At 44.5% G+C, this 22217-nt stretch overlaps 2 protein-coding genes across 2 annotated transcripts in view; one reads left to right on the top strand and one right to left on the bottom strand.

Moving 5' to 3' along the window:
- The window catches only part of LOC105278257 (receptor-type guanylate cyclase Gyc76C), a 70184-nt gene that overhangs the window by 35362 nt on the left and 12605 nt on the right, over window positions 1–22217 (top strand). Inside the window, exon 4 of the mRNA XM_011337222.3 lies at window positions 504–701. Within this exon, the coding sequence (XP_011335524.1) occupies window positions 504–701 (198 nt within the window). The remainder of the gene's footprint in view (window positions 1–503; window positions 702–22217) is intronic.
- Window positions 8900–9916, bottom strand: LOC113562707 (histone-lysine N-methyltransferase SETMAR-like). Its single transcript, XM_026972854.1, has one exon. It carries the CDS (start codon window positions 9914–9916, stop codon window positions 8900–8902), a length of 1017 nt encoding a protein of 338 aa, XP_026828655.1.

Raw genomic sequence — 22217 nt, 5'->3', positions numbered from 1 at the left:
AATCGATTGCGATAAACTTTTATCGCGTAATTGCGAGAATGACGGAGCTGTTACTGCACATAATGAAGACTTGTCGTCGCCCGTTAAAAACGGCTTCATCAAGCCGTGGGCGATTGATATTGATTTCACGCAGATCCCGCAAATATTATATCATAGATTACAGTGCAGATATTACTGTATAATGTGTGCGTGCGTGTGTGTATGTGCAGACTACAAGATAACAAAGAATATTCGATGCAACGATCGACTTTTACTCCAGTCAAGCACGCGTTCGCGTTCGATTAACATTTCGTCAAGTTTCCCCCGTATAATTATCCCCACGAAGGCTTTCGCGCAAGACGGCTCGATTAAAACTGACTCTCGTTCTCCATCACGCAACGATCGTTTAATTAACACGGCTGACAATACCGAGAAATCTTAATCGATACGAGGATTATAAGCGAATTGCCACGCCAAGAATTTGTGTCTACGCTTTTGTTTGTGACCATGCGACTGCGTTACAGATCAACGAAGATCCAAACATTCTGCCGAACGTGAAGCTGGTGCTGCGATGGAGCGACACGAGGGGAGAGACCGTCGAAGCTACCAGTGCAATGATCGACATGATCTGCGACGGGGTCGTGGCCTTCTTCGGACCGGAAGGCTCCTGCTACGTCGAAGCCATAGTCGCCCAATCCCGTAACATCCCTATGATCAGCTACGTAAGTGAATCACGATTTTTATCAATTTCGAAGAGCTCCTTCCGCAGTCTACTCGCGCATATTGCGAGCACGTACCATTCGTTTCGTTAATAAACATGCTATTGTAGTCACGATTATTAATAGCACGTATCGATATAATACACGCACCGCTAGCAAACTGCGCGTGCACGAGTTATCTCATTTGCACTACGCGGTCAGAATGTTCAAAGTCTAGCCGTTCCATTTCCAGAATTTTCAAAATAAAGTTAAGAAAGAAAATGTTAAAGTAAAATACACTGTGTGTAAGGGTTGAATTGTTATAATGATGTTACGTTACGCAGACGTGGACAAAATTATGCTGAAAATAGTTTATTAAAATCGCTATGCTGATCTTAAAACATCGAGTCAGATATGCAGTAACGAAATCTTTGTAAATTAGTGAGATATTCCTACATCGCGCAAAATATCCGAAAAATTATTGGGTGCTATCTTATTAATTAGAAACCGACGCGGGGTTCTCGGTTATCTCTACCACATGTAATTACGCCGAGAGAGAAGAAAATGCCGCGCGTTAACTCGTAAGTTAAAGACGTTATTATCGAGCGAACGAGCAGATCGTTGCGGACGCTCGTAGCGCGTCGTTATCGGCGTCGTTTCGTGCGCTCGAGCTCTCTCGTACCCGGAGAAACCGGCTGAAAACGGTTTCCGCCGGCGTGAGAACTGCGGGGTTGTAGGGCAACTGACGAGGCAAAGTCGAAGGAGACGGCGCGGGTGCGAGAGAGCCGGTGGTGGTGCCTTAACGAAGGAGGAGGCGGCGGCGTCGGAGGTTCTCCCGACAAATTGAACACCCGCGGCGTGACAATATAATTACGGGCCGTGCAGTGCTCTGGGGCGTGCGTGCGTGCGTGCGTGCGTGAGTAAGGTACGATATGCGTGCTACGTCACGACGAGGCACGCAAGCAAACGCGGCGGTCCCGATTCGCGCCGCGCGATCTAACATTGCCGCGACCACTGCTTGATCAAGTCCGTTTCGGATAACTTTTAATTCGCAACTCGGCACTCGCGCCGGCCACTCCGGATTAAATTTGAGCTTAAGCCAGCTTGGGTGCATCATGCGACACGGAGAAAATAATTACGGACGGAATTAAGTCTGCGAAATTAGAACGCATTCTATTTCTGTGGCCAGTAATTCTGCGCCAAGTGGACGCGCAACGGAGTGCAACGGTTGGACCACGTATGATCACGATTCGAGACTTTAATTATGTATGTGACGTATGTACGCGGCGCTATCAATTTCCGGTATAGATGACTCGCTTATTTAGCCTCCAAAGTGTATACCTAATAATTAATTATAATGTACATTTTAAAATAAAAAATTGATAAAAAGAAAATATGATCTGTGCAATACAAGGATTCATTCATTATTTGAAACGAGCAAGTCGGTAAATAATGCAGATAGAATTGTTGTAAAGTGTATGGGGCAAGACTTATGTGACTTGTACGGAAAATTCTTTCATTGCTCCGCAAGTCACATGATTTGCCGTTAATTGCCGTTATCTCCCGCGATGAAAAAAGGTTGATGTCTTAACGGATTTGCAACAACTCGCTCTGACACATCGCGCTGACCACATTTTATCAGGATGAGTTATACTTTTGGTCAGGATGGAGATTACATTGACATTTTTATTTTTCATACACGACTGTTTCTCCGCACTGCGTCCGAGACGTTATAACACGCGAGCTTGAAAAATTTCGAAGCATGAGTCGGAATTTTCTTTGCCAGTGGTCTTTACGTTAAACTTACGTAACTTTAATTGATACGACTAAAGTTTAATCTATTGACTGCCGGAAACTTCTGTGTTAGGTTTACGTAGAGTGACAGCTTAATTTTAGACAAGCGACTCTGATTACAACATATGTATCGCGAAACATATTCCTAACAAAAAAACAGACAGGGAGAGGGAGAGAGAGAGAGACAGAGAAAGAAAGATGCTGCAATCTACAAATTAACTCTCTATCCGTGACTAGACTCTTATGTATTCTGATGTAAGATTGGCGAATAATACGCAATTTATTATCCTTTTCATTAACCGTACAATATAGACCTGCTAATTTAGCTTCATTGCAAACGCATGAATCGCCTTTCTTTAAACGAAGAAAAAAAGCATCTCGAATAAAGGTCAATTAACAATTTCCTACGAAAACTTATTTCAAGCCACGTATCATGTTGCATAAGCTCGCGAGCAGTGAACGCACATGATCGTGTCACTCTTTATTGCCATCGCGACAAGTATCGTGTCAATCGCAAGTCACATTATAAAACAATCTGGACTAACGACGCGCTCGTATTTTCCTCCGACTTCCGGATATCATTACGCAACCGCAGCGTGAGATCATTTCCGCGTAATCGCCGCGGGATAAACATATTCCGGCGAAATAATCATCGCCTCGAACGTCAGGTATTCGCGCTTACTCGCCTCTAATTTATTCAAAGAAGAAGAAAGAGAAGGAAGATTCGCGCGCGCGCGCGAGTCGGAAAGTCAAGAAACCCGCGCACGTTGCTACTTGAAACAAAGCACGGAAAATCGAGCCGCAGGTTTTCAGCGATGCGCGACCACGTTCGGCGCAAAGCCACGAATCCGGCTACTTAACAACATTCCGGCAATGCCGATCGTGCGGCCGTACCACCTGCTGCCCGTACGCACCACACGTGCACGCGTACACGCATGGCACCGCGAGTTTTACTTTGATACTGCCGCCGCGCTTCTCGCCGCGACTTTGCGTTTCCTCTTTGCCTTTCTTGTCGCGCGGCGATTAAAGTTATTGGCGTGCCTCCGCGTAAATCCGTGCAAAATAATCTCGCGTCCCGCGCGCGAGACGGATCGGCACGATCGCTCGAGCACGTGGTGCCTTGCCTTATCCTTATCCACCAATTTGTATTACGCCACGCCGCGCCGTGCGCGAGCTGAAAGTAACGTTTAAATATCGCACGTCCGTCATCATTGTCGGATGGTATTAGGCGTACGTGTCTTTATTACGCGCCGAGGCGGCGTGTGGTGTTTACAGCATTGGCGAACGGTGTTTCTTTCCTCGCGCCAGATTGACATTTCGCAAAGGTTGCTGGATTGCTTTACGCTACGCGTCGGGTAAAAGTAAAGGATCCCGCTAAATTCGTCAAGCGTGGCGTTCCTGAAAATACGGCTCACGTCCATCCGTTATTTACCATCATCGGAGAGGCTTTCCGAGACGGAAATAGCGCCGGCATTCCTCGCGCGACGCGCGTGCGCAACTTATTAATTCGCGGACGTTAGGAATTCACTCGTAATTGGCGTGAAATCAAGCGAGCCGAGTCATCAAACCGACCGAACACCATCCGCGGCATTTTACAGTTTTCGTGAAAGTCGCCGATGCCAGAGGTCCCGCGTCGCGTCGCGAAGCGGCTCGCGACGACCCGCTAGCGGAAAAGCCCGTCCGAGATATACCGTTGTGGAAAGTTTCGTGAGATCCGATCGCGGTCGAGACTCCGCGACCCGTCGATATAAATCTTTTTCGCGATTAACTTTAAGCCACTGGCCGGCCGATCGGATTACGACACTCGCGAGTTAAAGGACGCTCGCTCGAACGCACGCTCTGGACGAGGACACTGGGAAAGTGATACTCGAAAACATCGTGAGACCTCCAGATTGATTTATGTTAATTCGCGACGGCGAGAGCGGAGGGAAGAGGAGAGAGCACGCACGCGAACGACCGTCTCGACGAAACGAGGTAAAAACGCTACGTTGCATCCTACGATCCGCACTTAAACCTCTATTATTCGGTGCATCATACTTGACGTGTTTCCCACGATTTACAAATACTTTCATGTGATTGAGTCTCCACGGTGTTCCACATTCACACGCACAAACAGACATTCCCTTGCTATGTACGCCAAAAATCGATCGCTGTTTATTCCACTTTTGAGATGTCTCGCGGTGCAGTAAAAACTCGAAAATCTGTCATTAAAGACCTACCCCAGATAGCCAAGTCTGCCGAAAGCAGATGATGCCAACTATCTGCTATCAACTATTGCCAGTCAAAAGACAACAAATTTGATGCAGAAGTTGTTATTAACGATTAATTCGACAAATTGGTGCCAGAAATGTAACAGAGCTTGCTCACAAAATCTAAGAACAGATTGGCGGCAGAAACCGAGCAGAATCTGCAAACATGGCTTGAAGTCGGATTGTCGACAGAAACCGAGCAAGATTTGCGCACGCGGAATCTAACGGCAGATTGGCAGCAGAAACCGAGCAAGATCTGCGCGCGCGGAATCTAACAGCAGATTGGTAGCAGAAACCGAACAGGATCTGCAGCTTTTGACAGTATTCAAATTTACACGGCTATGAATACGTGTTTTCGCTCCGCACCGCTATGCGGTGCACACGTCGAGTTCTTACTCGATGTTAAGATTTAGACTAACAGTTATATAAGTTAATATACGCGCCTTGGCATGATAATATTAATTTTTCTGAAAATGTTTGCACTTGCGACACAGAGGCTCCCATGGACAACGTCCATGTAATTCACGCACGCCACAAACAATCTGAAGTTCGAAAGCAAACTTCGGACTTCAGATTAGAATAAATTAACAATAAGAGAGAGATTACGCAACGAACTGTCAGAAAGACACATCAAGCCAAATGTACTTTAATTTAACAAACAAACAAATGCGTTCTTTTAACAATTTATAGTGTGTTAAAAGTAAACACATGCTTTAATATATCGTAAATATGAATGGCCAAAAGCTGCAGATTCTGTTCGGTTTCTGCTGTCAATCTGCCGTCAAATTTTAACAGATCCTGCTCGGTTTCTGCCGCCAATCTGCTGTCAGAGTCTGTTAGCAGGCTCTGCTGGCAGATCACTATCCTAACGCGGACATAACGGATGCCAATTTGCTATCAACTTCTGCAGTAATCTGTTGCCAATCTGCTGGCAGATTGCACGCATTTTGCTTACTGGGACTATTCTAGATTTGTGCGGAATGTGAGACGCACGAAGATCGCATTCGGCAGCAACAAACATGCTCGACAATAGAGAAAGAGAAGATCGACGGCAATATCGAATGCGGGAATGCCGATGGCCCTTCTCTTGGCACGTGAGGGACAGTGCACAAGCATAAGGAGCAACACTTACTTTCACCTAGTTTCACCCGTCGTCCGCTGTAGCAATCGTGCCGCAAATTTGTCGGATTCCTTCAACTGTATTGCTGCCTCCCCTCCCCCTCCGGTTCTCGACACGCGTTGAATTTCGTCGAGCAATGCGATTTTTCTCACCGGCGCCGTTCCGGATGCCTGACGCGCGCTTACGCTCGCGTTTCCGGTGGATTGTTTTCTCTTTATTGCCGTCTCAGCGACGGATCTTCATGTCCTCCTCTATACTCGCCGTTGCTGGCACACGCATGCAGTTGCTGCACGTTCTGCATCCACGTCAGCAATTAACATTCGCGACGTTGAGATTTTCTTGATCCCTTTTCGATCGGATTTCTCTCGCATGCGTCATGAAACTTTTAAACAGACTTTGCTATCTCATATTGCGTCTCGGGCCCCGTTACACACATTTTACACCAATGTATCACGAACGGGTTTGTTAAATTTGGAACGTGAAAATTATTGCGAAAACCACTTGTCGTGGAAAACATTCAATATCGCGTGTTGAATAATTCAGCCAGCGTGCACTCCGCTATAACGGCGCAAAAATGCACACCACCCGCTGTGCGCGATCGCGCACTGTGAAAATAAGACAGCCTAAGTGAATTTTACGTGTCACGCAACATTACTTTGAAAAGGATTAGTCATATCGATCCTATACGCGCCACGTGTATCTACACAAATCAACATTACAATGCAACGTTTCGAACCGCTCAACGCGTTGCGAACACCGAGTTACCTTCTCAAATTTAGAGTATTCTAAGCATTTTTTTTTAAAAAGCGTTGTTCCGTACGTGTATAATACTCGTTTAAGATTTAGTTTCTCCGCTGAAAAGAGCTTGAACAAATTCCTGGTTACAGGTCAAACCTTGACAATCTTGATAACATACAACACGTTACAAAAACGTCTACAACGTTTAAAGTATGTTTTTATCTCCTGTATACAATGCATTTATTAACGTGAACGTGTTTCTCCGGATTTTCACGACGCGAGTGCACCGGGACTGGTCGAGCCTTTCGCGCGAGCAAGTCGATCGCGTGGGTCATCCCGCGTTTACAGAATGGTCCATTTAGGTGCATGTCTGTAGGTGGACAACGGCGAGCCTGAATGCCCACCATGTGTGTGGCAACAAATCTCGTAATGAGGCCGGAGTAAAGAACAGAGGAATTGCAGGAACCAGTGGGAACTTTCAACAAGTGTAACGCTGTAAGGCGGCACTCGCTCGCGCGTGCACGTGTGCACGCACGCTCGATCGTACGACGCTGTGCGGTGCAACCACTTGTTGATCGTACTCTCGCCGCGGGCTGATGACGGTCTACCAATCGGAGAACTATTCACACTTTGCGAAGCTGTCGCGTGGTCGCGAGACTTGATTGTATCTATCTGCAAATGCATTTCGGAGAATAATTAGGAAACTGGTAAAAATTTTATTTAATCGCGAGAAAGTTGTCGACTTTGAACATTTGTTTATCGTTTCTTTTTTCGATTTGGATGTGGCTGGAGGCTTCCTATTTTTCTTTGGCATCGAAATGATAAGAAACCTGGAATCAATTTGTAATAATTAATAACGCGAAAATCTCAGATTCTTTATTTCTTTCATTTGTTTGCTTCATCTTTTCATTTATTCTGTGAGTGTTAGTAAACGCTCTAGAGACGTAAAGTAGATTATTTCAGAGAGACTCACGAATGTAGCGCACGTCCTTTTCCTGTTCGTCTCTTTTCATTCTTCGCGATTGCGCGAGAACGTCGTTGAAGAATCCGCGTTATGAGATCCGCGGCCATGTAGTCCCTTAGTAACCGGGACGACGATGCGATCGGTTTTCAACGCGAAAGAAGCCGCATATTATTATATCGACACGGCGCATTTGCATGAAAAGTGCTGATTCCCCTGACCTTCGCGGTCTATTTATAGCGTAGTCTGCGTGATGCACTCGTGCGGACGCTTACCTGGTCCGCCACGCGCGTCGGTGTGTCGGTCCGATGTTACTCCGATCAGTCGGTCTTTCTCTCCTTCGCCCTTAGGAACCTCAGTAGCAACGTCTCTCCACGGCCGTTAAACAATCGTTAAATCTTTTTAGTTACCCGATTTAACTGCCACGTTAGGTGGCCGCCGGAAATCGAGCTTGGCCGACTCGCGAGGTGTCGGTTTCAATTTACAGTGATAAATCTGCAGAAATTAATCGCACGGTTCTTAGTTTTTTCTTCAAAAAATTTATATTCGTGATTGTATAATCTTAATTTAGCGTAAACTTGTATTACTTAATTTTTACAATTCCCCTGTAATTTTAAAAGTGAAAGCAAGTGTTGACTTTTTACACAAATTTTGAAAAATTTTATTTTCTAAAAATATCAATACATACATATATATGAAATAAATAAACGAGCATATTTGTGCATTTATTTCCGCAAAAATTGAAGCAGCAAAAATTCTATTAAAAATCTTTTAAATCTGATCCGGAAATATGTGCACTCGAGAGAAGCAAACGCCACTTAAAGCTCAGCCGACATTGGCACATCTGTTCCAGCGCGAGCGCGCTTCGGCGATCGTTAAATCTCCTTAATCGCTCGTCTCATTTAATAACCACCGAAGCGCGGACGACCGATGACGATCCACCTCGCCACCGGTTTATTAGTTTCTTCTCGTTCTTCTCATCCTGCAGGCCGCTGCCGCGGCATTCTAACGTTGTGTCTTCTAAATCGAACTCGCACATCCATTAGCGATACTACACGACATCACCCACGACATCGGTGACTTATCACGAATCCCTCTAATTGCGCGCGACCATTAAATAATCTCCGTCGTTGCGAAGCGAGTATCGCGCTTTCTTCGTCGTGGCCTCGATCTCTTGTTCCGTCTTTGGAAATTCGTATCTGTATTTTGCTGCAATTCTCAGATAATCATTTTCGACTGTACAATTGTTAAGTTACGTTAAGTAGCGTGACGTACTACATTGTATTGGGTCATTAAGTATGAAACTTTACAAATAGAACATAAACTTTTGCATTTTTTGGCACATGGACATGATTTATTTTCAATCGAAGTATGCGCCCATGTTATCTACACACTTCTGCCATTTTAGTGGTAGTTGGTCTATGCCTCTACTATAGAAGTCAGGAGTACGGGAATCGATGAAGTCGCGGAAGGCTGTTTCGACTGCTTGTTGAGAATTGAAGAATTTTCCCACCAACAAGTTGTCCAAATTCCGGAAGAAGTGATAGTCGGTAGGTGATAGATCTGGTGAATATGGTGGATGACGGAGAGTTTCCAATTCCAATTCCTGTAGCTTTGCCACGGTCAGTCGTGCAGTGTGCGGTCGAGCATTATCATGCAACAGGATTGGCATTGACCGATTGACCAATTTCGGTTGTTTAATAGCAAGTTGTTGCATCATTTCGTCCAGTTGCTTGCAATATACTTCAGCCGTTATCGATGTACCAGGTTTCATAAAGTTGTAGTAGAAAACACCTGACCTGGACCACCAAACAGTCACCATAAGCTTCTTCTGTGTAATGTTGGGTTTCGCGTGATGTCTCGGTGGTTCATCAGCGTTCAACCACTGATGTGAGCGTTTACGATTGTCGTAGAGTATCCACTTTTCATCGCAGGTCACAATTCGATTCAAAAAAGATCCATTTTTGTGACGGGAAAGCAAAGAAAGGGAAGCCTCTAGACGTTGCGCCTGCTGCGCATCGGTCAATTCGTGCGGGACCCATTTGTCCAACTTCTTTATCTTACCAATTGCAGCTAAATGAACCAATATGGTGAGTATGGAAACATTGAATATCGATGCCAATTCACGTGTACTTTGAGATGGATCGGACTCTACTACGGCTCTCAAGTGATCATTATCCACCTTCGTCTTTGGTCTTCTACGTGGCTCATTAGCGAGGCTGAAATCTGCATCTCTGAAGTTTTTGAACCAATTGCCCACCGTTGCTTTAGTTGAACCTTCACCAAATACGGCGTTGATATTACGAGCTGTCTCCGACCCTGTGGTTCCACGGCGGAACTCATATTTATAAATCACACGAATTTTGGACTTTTCCATAGTTCTATAAAAAAGAATCCACCAATAAAACTAATGAAGATATTTGAACAAACAAATATGACATTTGAAGAGCGAACATACATCTATCACACTAACCTAACCTGATACTGACGTCTGGCGCCAAATTTGAGATAACAAATGTTAAAGATGGCGCTTTTACATTTGTAAAGTTTCATACTTAATGACCCAATATATTACACAATTCGTGTGTCACAGTGAATTTATGACGAATAGTCTCGTAAAAATTCTGATTATGTATCCAATAGCAGCGTTTTTTCTGTTGGGTTCGTCACCCCATATCCAAGTCTATCACACGTTTGGTAATCCTCAACGTGATCGCGTGATCGCGAGGACGTGGGTAAAATCAAAAGGCGGACACACCGATTTCTTTCGTCGTGCACCTCGCCGGCGCTGTATAGCGTGTGCGTGTCGACCAATTTAGCTGATTTTTCTGCGGGAACGAGAATCGAGTATGCAGCATCCGCAGCGTCCTGCGGCGATATTGAAACGAGTGCTATCTTTAGCAGCCGAGACAGCAGACGAACGAGTGGAGCGTGAGAATACCGGTTCCGCGGGAATCGATAGGATTCGCTCGCCGTATTATCACCGTTTAAATATATCGCGACGTTAAAGGAAAGACGCGAAGAGACCGAGCGACAGGCGCGCTCGAATGCTGCTCGCTTACGCGCGAGTGCGCCGATACGCCGAGCGAGTGATCGAGCGAGAAAGATAGAGAAAGAGAGACGGTGATGAACGCGCCGGCCATTTAATTGGATCGTTCGTTTCGCGACAGTTCCACGGCACGGAAAATCGCGCGAGTGAAAATTGCCGCGCCAACAATCGGCTGTCGCCAGATGGAAACCGGTCGCGATTACACGAGCGGGAGAGACGAGCGCGCGAAGCGCGATAATTCCTTTCCCCGGCTTCTTTTTGCGCCGTCCCTCGCCACCATTTTGTGCTCCGCGCTCTCGGGAGATCATCGCTCTTGGCCGCGTCTCTCTCTCTCTCTCTCTCTCTCTCTCTCTGTCGGGTCTTTTTCGAATCCTGTTTTTTGTTATTTTCTCAGACTAGTACTGATAATGCCGTGACGTTGAGTCCTTTTGATAAATTCGACGGAAGGATTATCAACCATGCGAACCGCAGTGTTCTCGACGCGCCAAATCATACTTTTTCCGACACAAATTGATCGTTCGTGCGTGGATAAAAAATTACTCGACGCACGTCAGTTTCCCATAAAAGTTCCCGAATTGATGGCCCGGCGTCGTGCTTTACGGGCCCCGATGGGGAATCCATTCATCATGAGTGGAAAACTGGCCGCGCTTTCGCGCGCGCGCGTGCAGATGTGCTATTTTTAGAACGGCAGAATGGAAGAATGAGCGAGCGAGCGCGCGCGTGAGAATACTGGTTTCGCGCTCGGCCGGCGAGAGTCCGGGGCCCCGCGCGTTCGCTTTATCATCATCATCATCGTCGCCGTCATACGCGTATTTGCATTGCGCGAAAAAAAGGGCCGAGTGCGTGTAACGTAATATTGCACGAGCGGGATCAATTAATATTTATATACGCACCGCGAGCGAGCGAAAGCGCGCGAGCGAGAGAGAGAGAGAGAAAGAGCGCGCGCCGTCGCGCCGTATCAAGAATAATAAAAAATCGGCAGGGGCAAACAAACAGTTACGAGCGAACCTGTTAGATATATGCGTCATCGGTTGATTTCGTTCTAGACTTAGCTCCGCTTCGCCGAGCATCCACGAGAGTGTACGCGCGCGCGTACCAGGATACGCGTTCTTGTCCCGAATCTCCATTGTGCTCATCTATTTTTATGCCGCGAGATGTATTTATAGCCGGTATCAGCCTCGTGACTTTGCACAACGTCTCTCAGAAGTTATTATCTTTTCCTCGTGGAGCCCGAAGACACGCGCAATTACTTCGTGGAAGAGAGAAAAAAATTACACGTTGGAAGTGCATTTTCCAAGTGCACGCGCGTGCGGGGAGTAAACGTTTCTAATAACGCCAAGGTAATCTCCTCCCCCTTGCCGATCGCGAAGATTAATTTGTACGAGTAGGCGACAGAAAAAGTCTATTATTAATGCAAATGTAATCGTAACGGCGTAAAGAAAATTGCTCGCGATGCTCGAGATCGATTAAGAGCACGCCTTTCTGCACTCGACTGCACTCGGGGAGGGAATCGGCAGCTCAAAGTGTCCCATAAAGCCTCTTGCCGAGATATTTTTGCCCGGCACGCCACAATTGAATTAATACTCGTTTCGATCGCGAGAAATCATCGATTGACTCGGCCGCGTAATGACGGGACAACGCACGATCGATGCCCAGTTAATCGCTGATAATCGTGAAATATTGCGCGGCGTAATAAACGTTCAAGCGTATTCACACGTTAATAGAACGATCGTAATTTGTCAGAACCGTTAATAATCGTGTGTTTAATAATCGTGAAACGACGAGCGATCAAGAACCTGGAAAGCAATTATTAACGCCTCGATATTCGAAGTGGAATTCACGTTTCCCATTTCAGCCTCTTCGATCTTCATGGTTTCCGTCTCGCTGCTAATTTCTATCGCGATTTACCATGATCGATTTATCCCGTCGTGCTAAAATATGCATGAATCTACCGTGTAAAAAAATAAGCGCCATTAACACGATGAAAACCGCGTCTAATTGTTTACAACGTGAGTAATGAAGAACTATGAAGAAATGCTCGTAGATCAGCATTAATCTCTATGGGGACTTGGCTTAATGTGGGTGCCGCCACGGAGTGACGGCGACGCGGCCGGTTTCAGACTAAAATACACTCAATTAACCCTTAATTGGCCGGCACCAATTATGGGTCCAACGTACGGACGCGTATTCATTTGGTCAACAAGAATGTATAGTCCGCAGACGATGTTCTTCCCTCATTTTATGACGACGGCATCTCGGTACAGGCTGCAGGCTGCCTTGTGAGAAAACGGACGAATTTCTCGAACAAAAAATATCTGGCGCCTCGTCGATTATCCGAGGTTGCAACCCAGATGCAACGTGCATTTTCGTGTTATTTATATTTTTTATTTTTTTTTGCATGCGTTTACTGTCGGCCGCCATCTGTTTGAGAGAATCTAGCGATCGTGCTTGCTATTCATGTCTCTCGATTAAAATTAATCGCACGCGTGATTAATGCGCGACTCATGCAGGGTGCATTTGTTCTTAATTCCTATTTTTAGCCTCACTATCGTTTTCATCATCGTGCTTTATTGCAGTTTTCCTCTCGTTAAGGTATCTCGCGCAGTGGGGATAATGGATCGGCGAATAAAGATGCAAAGACACCGCGCGTTCGCGATGTGTCGCAATGATCGCCTGACTCATCAGCGCACCACCTTCTTTCTCACGATCGGCAGCTTTATTGTGGCGGAGCTGCGATTAATAGCTGGAACTTATGCGACGTCGTTTCTCGGAGAACCGGTGCAAGGTTAAATCGCGTTCCTCGTGCATCATCATCGCTTCCGCGTGATAATGAGATCAGATCAGCTCTGTCACATTTCCTGTCAGCATTAGCGACTCGTACATTACAATGCGCTATTAATAACGACAAGTCGTTTAATGAGACCAGTCGGCAAGCACGATTATTGCATCTGGTGTTTTGGAGAAATCAATTAATTCGCAAGCGATATATCTGCGGTTTGCGCTTTGACTGTTCGTATTATCGTATAAAATCCAAAGAAAAAGACTTGGGCACGTATTCATCTTTGGATATCATTGAATATTATCAGATGTGACAAGTGGACGCTCCTCTTTGACAACTTGTCTTCTCGAGCAGTAACACGCAGTTAAATGTTCGCATGAAATTTCGTTGCAGACTTATTGCTTCGCACCGAATCCTCCCAGCTTTCATGCGAGAACCAGATCTCTTACGCTTATCGGCTAAGCACGCTATTCTTCACAGTGAGTGTACTGTCCCCCTATCAATTTCAAATATTCTCGCCGCGAACGAGCGAAGGGAGGGAAAGCGATAAATAGTTTTTACAACGAGTCTGTAGCCTCGTTCCAAGAATAGATAGAGCGGTTCAATTCCTATCTGTACAATGTCTACCGTAAAATTGATCCCCGCGTCTCGCTTCCAATCATTGTGCACTTGCTGTATTTTATCGTATTAATTCTATGTTATTGTATATATCTTTATTTATCATATATGTTATTATGTATGTACATTATTTATCATGTATTTTATAAATTTCGTTTTTACGCTTCATAGATCAATGAAACCAAATTGTTTCACTCGAAAATCTTTGATTTAAATAATTGCTCTCAATTACTTCATCTCGTCGTGTCTGAAGCCTGCAGACAATAATTCCTAAATGTTAGAGCGACCAGCGCACACGCAACTCGATTTCGTGGGATGATCTCGATTGGTTGATTGTGCGAGTTTCATGAAATCCTCGAGCGGCAAATTCGTAGACGCGTCTCTGCGCGCGCGCGGAGTACATGCGATTTTAACGAGCTCGGACAGCTCGCTCGCAATCGCCTTAATTTGTCGCCGGTTAAACTCGTCCCGGCGTGGCACGGCGTTAAGCCGTGTGACGCCGCTAAATATAATTTCAAGCGCCGCTGATAACTCGCGGGAATAATTAATAGACGACAGCGGATAATTTAGTAGCGGGTCGCGCGCAGCGCCCGAGAAAATTACCGCGCGTTTTCGATCTGTTATGATGCTGCTGCTAATAGAAAACTGCCCGGACGAGGAAGCCGAGCACCATCTTCTTCAGGCATATCTACATACGCGTGATGAGTAGTACCGTCTCGTTCCATTTTGTCGAAATGATTATGCAGTGGAAAATTATGCCGTGCTGGTAAACGAGGGAATGATTATTTCAGTCCACGTCACGTTACGTTCCCGCGCTATTATAATAAGTCGACGTAATTTTTGCGGATCGACTTACGATTATTATCGCAGACACGCGAGTATACGTCTTGCTCGTAATTGTTTAATTGCCGCGGTTCGCAAATTATATAAGGCTGATTTTTTGGTCCGTAGAAACCATGACGAAAATTGCGGTTATCGTGATTACATCGGTATCAGAGCTCGTTATATTTGTCGAAAAAGTTGACAAGCTCTTTTTCTTTCTCTCTTTCTTTCGAGACAGAAAATAATTAACTCTAGAACATTTCAAGTCTACAACTCGCGTGCGTCTGAATCACCGCTATAATGGGATGAAAGAATTTATTCAAAACAGCATTTTGACCGGTTTTTGCTAATTAAGTTGCCAAAATAGTACTGAAGCCTATTATTTCTTTTTACGATACTTTTTTACGATTCTAGCATTTCTCTCTAGAGAATCATCAGAGCAACTTGAGTTAGTGTTTGCCTCCATGTTTCACACGAAAAAAGCTGCAATCCTGACTTTAACTCGTTTATTATGAAGATCGCGCTCGGCGCCAACGTGAAACCGGAATGAAACGGAAACGGAATTTACTTAAAACACGAACGCAGGTACGCGATGCTACACAAGCAGGCCCGCTTTTTTTTACTCGCATCTGTCAGCAACCGTATAGCATTTCGTTTCCGTGCAACGCGCGAGTCACAAGCGTCACGTTCGGCGCCACGCGTGTCAGCATTTTCGAAAATGCAGTTTCAAAGTCTGCAGAGTCGGCGAAATGTACCGAGGGTCTCCGCTTTTCGTCGTCGTCGTCGTCGTCATCTCGCTCACTCGCTCACTGTGCAGCCAAGGATACCGACGCGGCGCTACACGGCTACAACGGCGCGGCGGCTCACTAGTTAGCCCGTGTTTATCGCCAGCTATATTTAGCCCGGGCTATTGCTTCGCCGAACGCGACAGCCGAACGAGCGTACGTGCGTACGAATGTACGAACGCACAAACGAACGAACATGTGTATGAACGTACGACGGAGCGAACGCGCGGCAGCGCACCAGCATCAGCCAGCCAGCCAGGCCGCGTTCCCATGGCGCGTATTCCGCCCCCCGTGTCTGCCACGAGACTCGTAGTATTCGTATGCCCGTACAGTCGCCCTCGCCATTCCACGGGGGCGTCGTCGGGCCCTACGGCCGCCGCGCGATCATCGGCGACCGTCGAGCGGAGATGTATCGTGCTTTTGCGACAGTATTTGTCGATGCTGGCGCTTTGATGTCTGTAGCAACGGAGGAAGGATCTTATATATAATATATGATTCTGTTCTTTTTTCTCTATCGAGATTTGGCGAGAATTGCACTCTTGCGATCAGTTGCAAGGATGAGTATCTTTGTAATGGTTCTGCTTTGCAATGTTTTTTATCATTGGATAATGAGTCTCATGGGATTAATAATTTTAGATTAGACTGATTGAATCAGTTGTCTCTAGTGGCAATTGCCCTTTCTGAAGGCGTTCAATTTCAGTAAGTGGATTGCTGGTTCAGGAAAAATTAGAGTTGAATTTCCAAATCGCAATATTGGATTACAGAAGAAGTGCATTTCCTAGTAATTTCTCATGATTCAAATTAAGTCCTCTCTCTCCCATGACATTATCCTCCTCTCGGATCCATCATAAAGTACATCGCGATGCGCCGGTCCAAGTGCAGTGAGGAGCACGTCGACGGCCACGGCCGGGAACGAGCTGGTGGATACCGTACGGTCGCACCTGCCGCTACCATCTCGGGAGAATTGCCGGACGAATTTCCCGTCTCGCGAGACGCAAATAATGTGCGACGGGGAACTTTCTAGAATCCACTTTCCTCGGAACGCCGCGCGCTGTTCGCGGCGAAGTCGAACGCGCACGGTCGAATCTCGGTATCTCCGAAAGTGGTGCACGTGCCGTTGCCCGCCCGAGAGAGCGCGGGATATCGGTCATCGGCGCGTCGCTGCCCCCTAATTTTTCATTCATCTGTCGCCAGCATTACGATTCCTGAAACGATCCCCCGCCAGGTTTCTCGCCGTTCAAGGATATTACGACACACGCACGCGCGACTATACTATTTGTCCGCAGTGGCTATAAATAGAGACGCTGTTGATTTATGAATAAATGAAGGCATCGGCCTGCCACGGTGTGCGTGCACACACGTGTACGCGGCTTTTGCGCGCGCGGATCGCACTGTCACCTCTCCCCTCTCATGCACTGCGGTGCGTCTGAGGAGACTGCGTGTCCTCCTCTCTCTACACGTGGCACGCTTGGGCCCCGATTCAGGGCCGCATTAATCCCTTCCAGCGATCTCGAGCGCGATCGTGCGCGTATCTGTCAGACAATCGAGAATTTCTTCAGAATTTCGGTGAGAAGCTTCCGTTAATACCGCGTAAAAATTCGCGCGATTCCTCCCGCGAGTTCTCTGGTTGCGGTTGAAGTGCAATGATGGAGCACTGTTGTTTGTTGTTTCAGAAGAGTAGTAAACTATCGAAATTTTCGGATGATTCTTGGTGAGCGAGGAAGATTGTATATTGCGTAACGGTGCACGATAAGATAGCTGAAACATCGCTATTCGGTTTTCCTTGTATTAGGAGTGTGATTTAGTTTTGAGGGTTTTGCAACAGATGGCTGTAGTGTCAGTTTGTTCCAATAGCTGTTTCCGATAACTGTTGTTTCTTACAGTCTTGACATTATCCATCACATTTAGTAGCATTATAGCAATAGATGCAATAACAGTCGTGTTTATATCATCGTAAAAATGCAACTTCCGAAACAGCATTTTCGACATGCGTTGCTCTTGTTTTTTAATCAAAAGAAAACTGCGGCTGACGGTTATAGAATTCTTGTGGAAACTTATGGTGATTCTGCCCCATCAATTAAGACGTGTGAATACTGGTTTAGATGCTTTAAAAGTGGTCATACTGATGTGAAGGACAAAGAACACTCGGGACAACCAAAAAAGCTTGAAAACGCAGATTTGCAAGCATTATTAGACGAAAATCCAACACAATCCACTTCAGAACTTGCCAGAGCATTAAATGTTGATCGTACAACAGTTACCAAACATTTACATGAAATGGGAAAAATTCAGAAAGAAGGGAAATGGGTTCGACATCAATTATCGGAAAGTGCCATTTGAACATTTGCATTTCGTTGATCGCCAGGCAAAAAAAGAAGAGTCTTTTGTCTCGGATTGTTACTGGGGATGAAAAGTGGATCTATTTTGATAATCCGAAACGCAGAAAATCATGGGTGGATCCAGGCGAACCATCAACATCCACTCCGAGACGCAATATTCACGGTTGAAAAGTAATGCTCTGTATTTGGTGGGATAGTGTACTATGAGCTGTTAAATCCGCATGAGACTGTCACGGCTGATGGTTATCGACACCAATTGTACAAGTTGAAGCAAGCATTGGACCAAAAACTACCACCAATTGCGAGTAAACGACGGAAAGTGATTCTTCTTCGTGACAACGCTCGACCTGACGTTGCGTTATCAGTGAAAGAAACACTATTAGAGCTTGAATGGCAAGTCTTCTCCGGACATTGCTCCATGCGATTATTATTTGTTCCGGTCGGTGCAACACGCTTTAGAGGATACACACTTTCTTAATTTCGAAGAAGTACGAAAATTCGTCGACGAATGGATCAACTGAAAAGAAGAGTGATTTTATCGTGGTGGAATCCATCTCTTGCCAGAAAGATGGGAAAAAGTGATAGAAAACGAAGGAAAGTATTTTGATTAAGGTATTCATTCATTATCATATTTAAATACATGCGTTTTTGAGCAAAAAAAACCCTCAAAACTAAATCACACCCCTAATATAACATGTATATCGCTGCAGATAAGTTTCTCTGGTTTGCGAGGATCAATTTTTGGATGCGTAGGTTTGAAGTTTACGGTAACGGCATGGCGGGCGTTAAAAGCGTAATACTGTTCTCGATTGATATTGGTGATTTTCTCGAGTAGCGTGCTTTCTCTGTGGTGTTACGCATCAACGACCTATCCACGGCGCAAGAACGAGCACTCTGTGATCGGAACGTGATGAAACCCCACAATTCACGTCCGACGATTGTTGTAATCACGACAAAGCCAGTTTCCGGTAATAATGCACGTGATGCAAGTGCCCTGTTACATCACCGTTTTTTCGTGCCGATCTATTCTCGTCTCGATAATGTATCAATTAACAGCTTATTGATTTCTGTCTCTTATTTTCATGTTTTTTGCAAGAGTACAAGTTGCAAAGCCTGTTCAAGCTGAATTAGAATTATGTAATGGACGGAATGGACATCGTTGGACGCGAAATAATGCGTTTGTTCGTCGTTTGTCGAAGCACGAAGGAGCACGCGACAAAAATCTGCGAGAGGCGATATGATAGAGAGAACTCCGGGAAACCTTGATACGCGCTTGATCGCACCATTCCACAGTGGGCTAAACTCGAAAAAAGCTGGCCAAACGTAATAACTCGAAAACATGACGTTTTAGAAAAAAATGTTTCAAATAAAAGTTATAGGGTTTTAAATCAGGTATTAGATAATAATACTAGTATGACCGTGAATAGCGTTGCCAAGGTCACGCAAAGGTCACCTTGAATTTTTTAAATGGGAACCTCCAGTTTTCATTAGATATTTTTGTAGCTTACCTCAAGAGCTTTTCAGAACACTATAACAAAGTATTTATCCGTTAAATACTTCGAAGTTATGAAGCTTGAAAGTTACAGTCGCTACCGCGCCGCGTCGTACGTTTCGCGGCATTTAAAAATTTCACGGTGATCTGTACATGATCTTGACAACACTATCAAGGTCATACTGGTATTGCTATGTAATGCTTCACTTAAAAACCTACAACTTTCATTTCAAACATTTTTTACCAAAACGCCAAATTTTCGAGTTATTACGATATGAAAATTAAAATGAAACATCCTGTATATAACGCAAAGGTGTGCGTTGGTGTGCACAATTCAAACGGAAATACTTAGTTTGAATCCTACACAAGATGATAAAACAAGAATCCCAAACAGCCTTTTACAGCTATTTAAAAAAATGATATTGAACTTTACTTCTTTCTTATATTTTAAGAAACCAAAACCTTAGATTAACACAAATTGATGAACAAACATTTTTAATGGTTATAACTGTTTGGGAAAAGAGTTTCAATTCTATTTATAGAGTAAAAAGCAAAATTACTTGCATCCGCATACAATAATGTAAGCTATAGCCTATACTCATTCATAATTCGTTTTTCGGAACATTAACGCGTTGCCCCCTATTAATTGTTGATTAATGGGAAGGAAATTTTTCCTACGAAACTCCATTCACATTTTTGAAAATACTGATATCCATGAATCAAAAAAGGTCGAAACGCACAGATTTCCAAGAGTTGAAAAAATTCGACTTTTGGCCAGCTTTTTTCGATTCTAGCCCACTGTGCATTCTGTCGATTACAACACACACGCACGTACATGCTCACGCACTAGGATTTCTGACTCGCGCGCGCACTGTGGAACATGAGTCGGTAAATACAACGGTACGGCTCTATGTATAGACACATCCGCTGATGAATATAGACACAGTCTAAATATAGTAAAGACAGTTTTAAATATCAACGGCGTCCGACGCCTTGGAGAAAAAGAGAAAGAGCGAGAGAAAAAGAAAGAGAAAAAAGGCATGGTCGCTAAACCCGTCGTGCGCGGTCACCGCCATGAGGGGAACCGAAAGAGAAACGGGTTCGCCGCGAGGAAAGATTAAAGCTGTGGTTTTTCAGGCCATCCGACGTTTTCGATCTTCGTCGATCTTTAATTGCCCGTTATCAGAGATTAATCGTCGCTCTCCTCTCGCGCCTCGAGTGCGGCGAGAGGAAAACCGCCGCGTCGTATTTCTTTGTTTCTTTATTCGAGTTGATACCTAATGACAACCTGATGATATTTCTTCGCTGATGTTGAAATGCAGCACAATTCATATCCTCCATATTTTCCGATTGTGATCTTTGCCACGGATACCGACAAATCTGCAAAATCAGAATCGCTCATTATTGTCGTTGTTGTCTTTGCAATATCTTTAGTTAATTATTGGTAGTATCGTAAATCATTATTTAATTAATTTGAATCTGAAAGTATTGAAATTGTGAAAACCAGAGTTTTTATTATCTTGCACTGATATTATTGTTCTTCATTAATTAATCAGCGACTAACTTAATTAGCAAAAGTAGTCTGGAATAAATTTCGAAAGTTTATAAATATTTTAGCGATAAAGTGTTTAAAATAACTCCTAGCAGTAAAGGTATTAATATTTCACGATTTATCTCGTCAAACAAGTCACCGTATTGTTGACTTCCATTCAACTTAATCGATTAGAATTTAAAACAGAGTAATAATAAATTATGAATAAATTTTAAATTATGATTAAAAGAAATCTTGAATAATGTTAACGATAGATTTTGAGAGAATAAAGAAATTGATATTTTGTCATTCGAAAACAACAAATTTTTATCTATTGCCATATGTAGCGGAATAAATTCCTGTGCCTGCCATAAAGTCTTTGACGATTTCGAAATTTCAGATATCGTTAGTGTCAGAGAAATCTTATTGCAGAAAAGTTGTGAAGCCGTTTGATGTAATAAACTGATGATTTAAGCCTCGAGAATATAAACAGAAATCTTGTCCTCTGAAATTTAAATCGAAATAAATTGTACTTTATTATAGGTTTTTACCACTAAGCCTAACCGCGTCAGCTTCAACAATATAAGACCAAAATTTGCATTAAACATCCCATAAATTTCGCTGAGGAAATCAAGCCGAAGATGTGCAAGGACTCGCAGACAATTCACCAAAGATTGAGGCACCTCGTATGCGGCGTCGTCAGGCGAGAGCTAATAGCCGCTGTTAACAGAATGTGATATCGTCGATCTGTTCTTTTTATATTCGTGAATTCTGGGAAGCAATCCGAGTTAACTGCATTCAGAATCAAGAGCAAGTCCTTTATCTCCGCATAAAATCGCGTGAAACTTCGAACAACATCGTTTGCTCGAGGAGAACTCTATTTATCGAGCTGACGCGAGCTGCTTTACAAAAGAATTTCATGGAGAATTTGATATCAATAAATTTTCTTTACATACAATCTTGTTTTGTGCATTGTGTGCACGATTTTCGACTTATCATGTATTCTCCAAACAATCTTACTATAAAGATCATCACTGTCAAATGAGCAGGACTCGACTTCAGAGGCAGGAAAAACTGACGTCATCTTATATCCCGACAAGTGTTGGGCTTCCTTGCGCGACTCTTCTTCTTCTTCAGGTGTTACTTCCGCTCCGTGTGAACAGGATAAAGCGTACGTCGTGGTCGATGAACACGTGGTTTATTTATACGTGCTCGGATAATGCGCCGAACACATGTTGATTAACGTGGAGCGCGTACGAAGAG

Source organism: Ooceraea biroi, chromosome 10 (genome assembly GCF_003672135.1).
Source record: "Ooceraea biroi isolate clonal line C1 chromosome 10, Obir_v5.4, whole genome shotgun sequence".
In the NCBI taxonomy this organism is placed as follows: Eukaryota; Metazoa; Arthropoda; class Insecta; order Hymenoptera; family Formicidae; genus Ooceraea; species Ooceraea biroi.
This window is presented reverse-complemented; position numbering and strand designations above follow the sequence as displayed.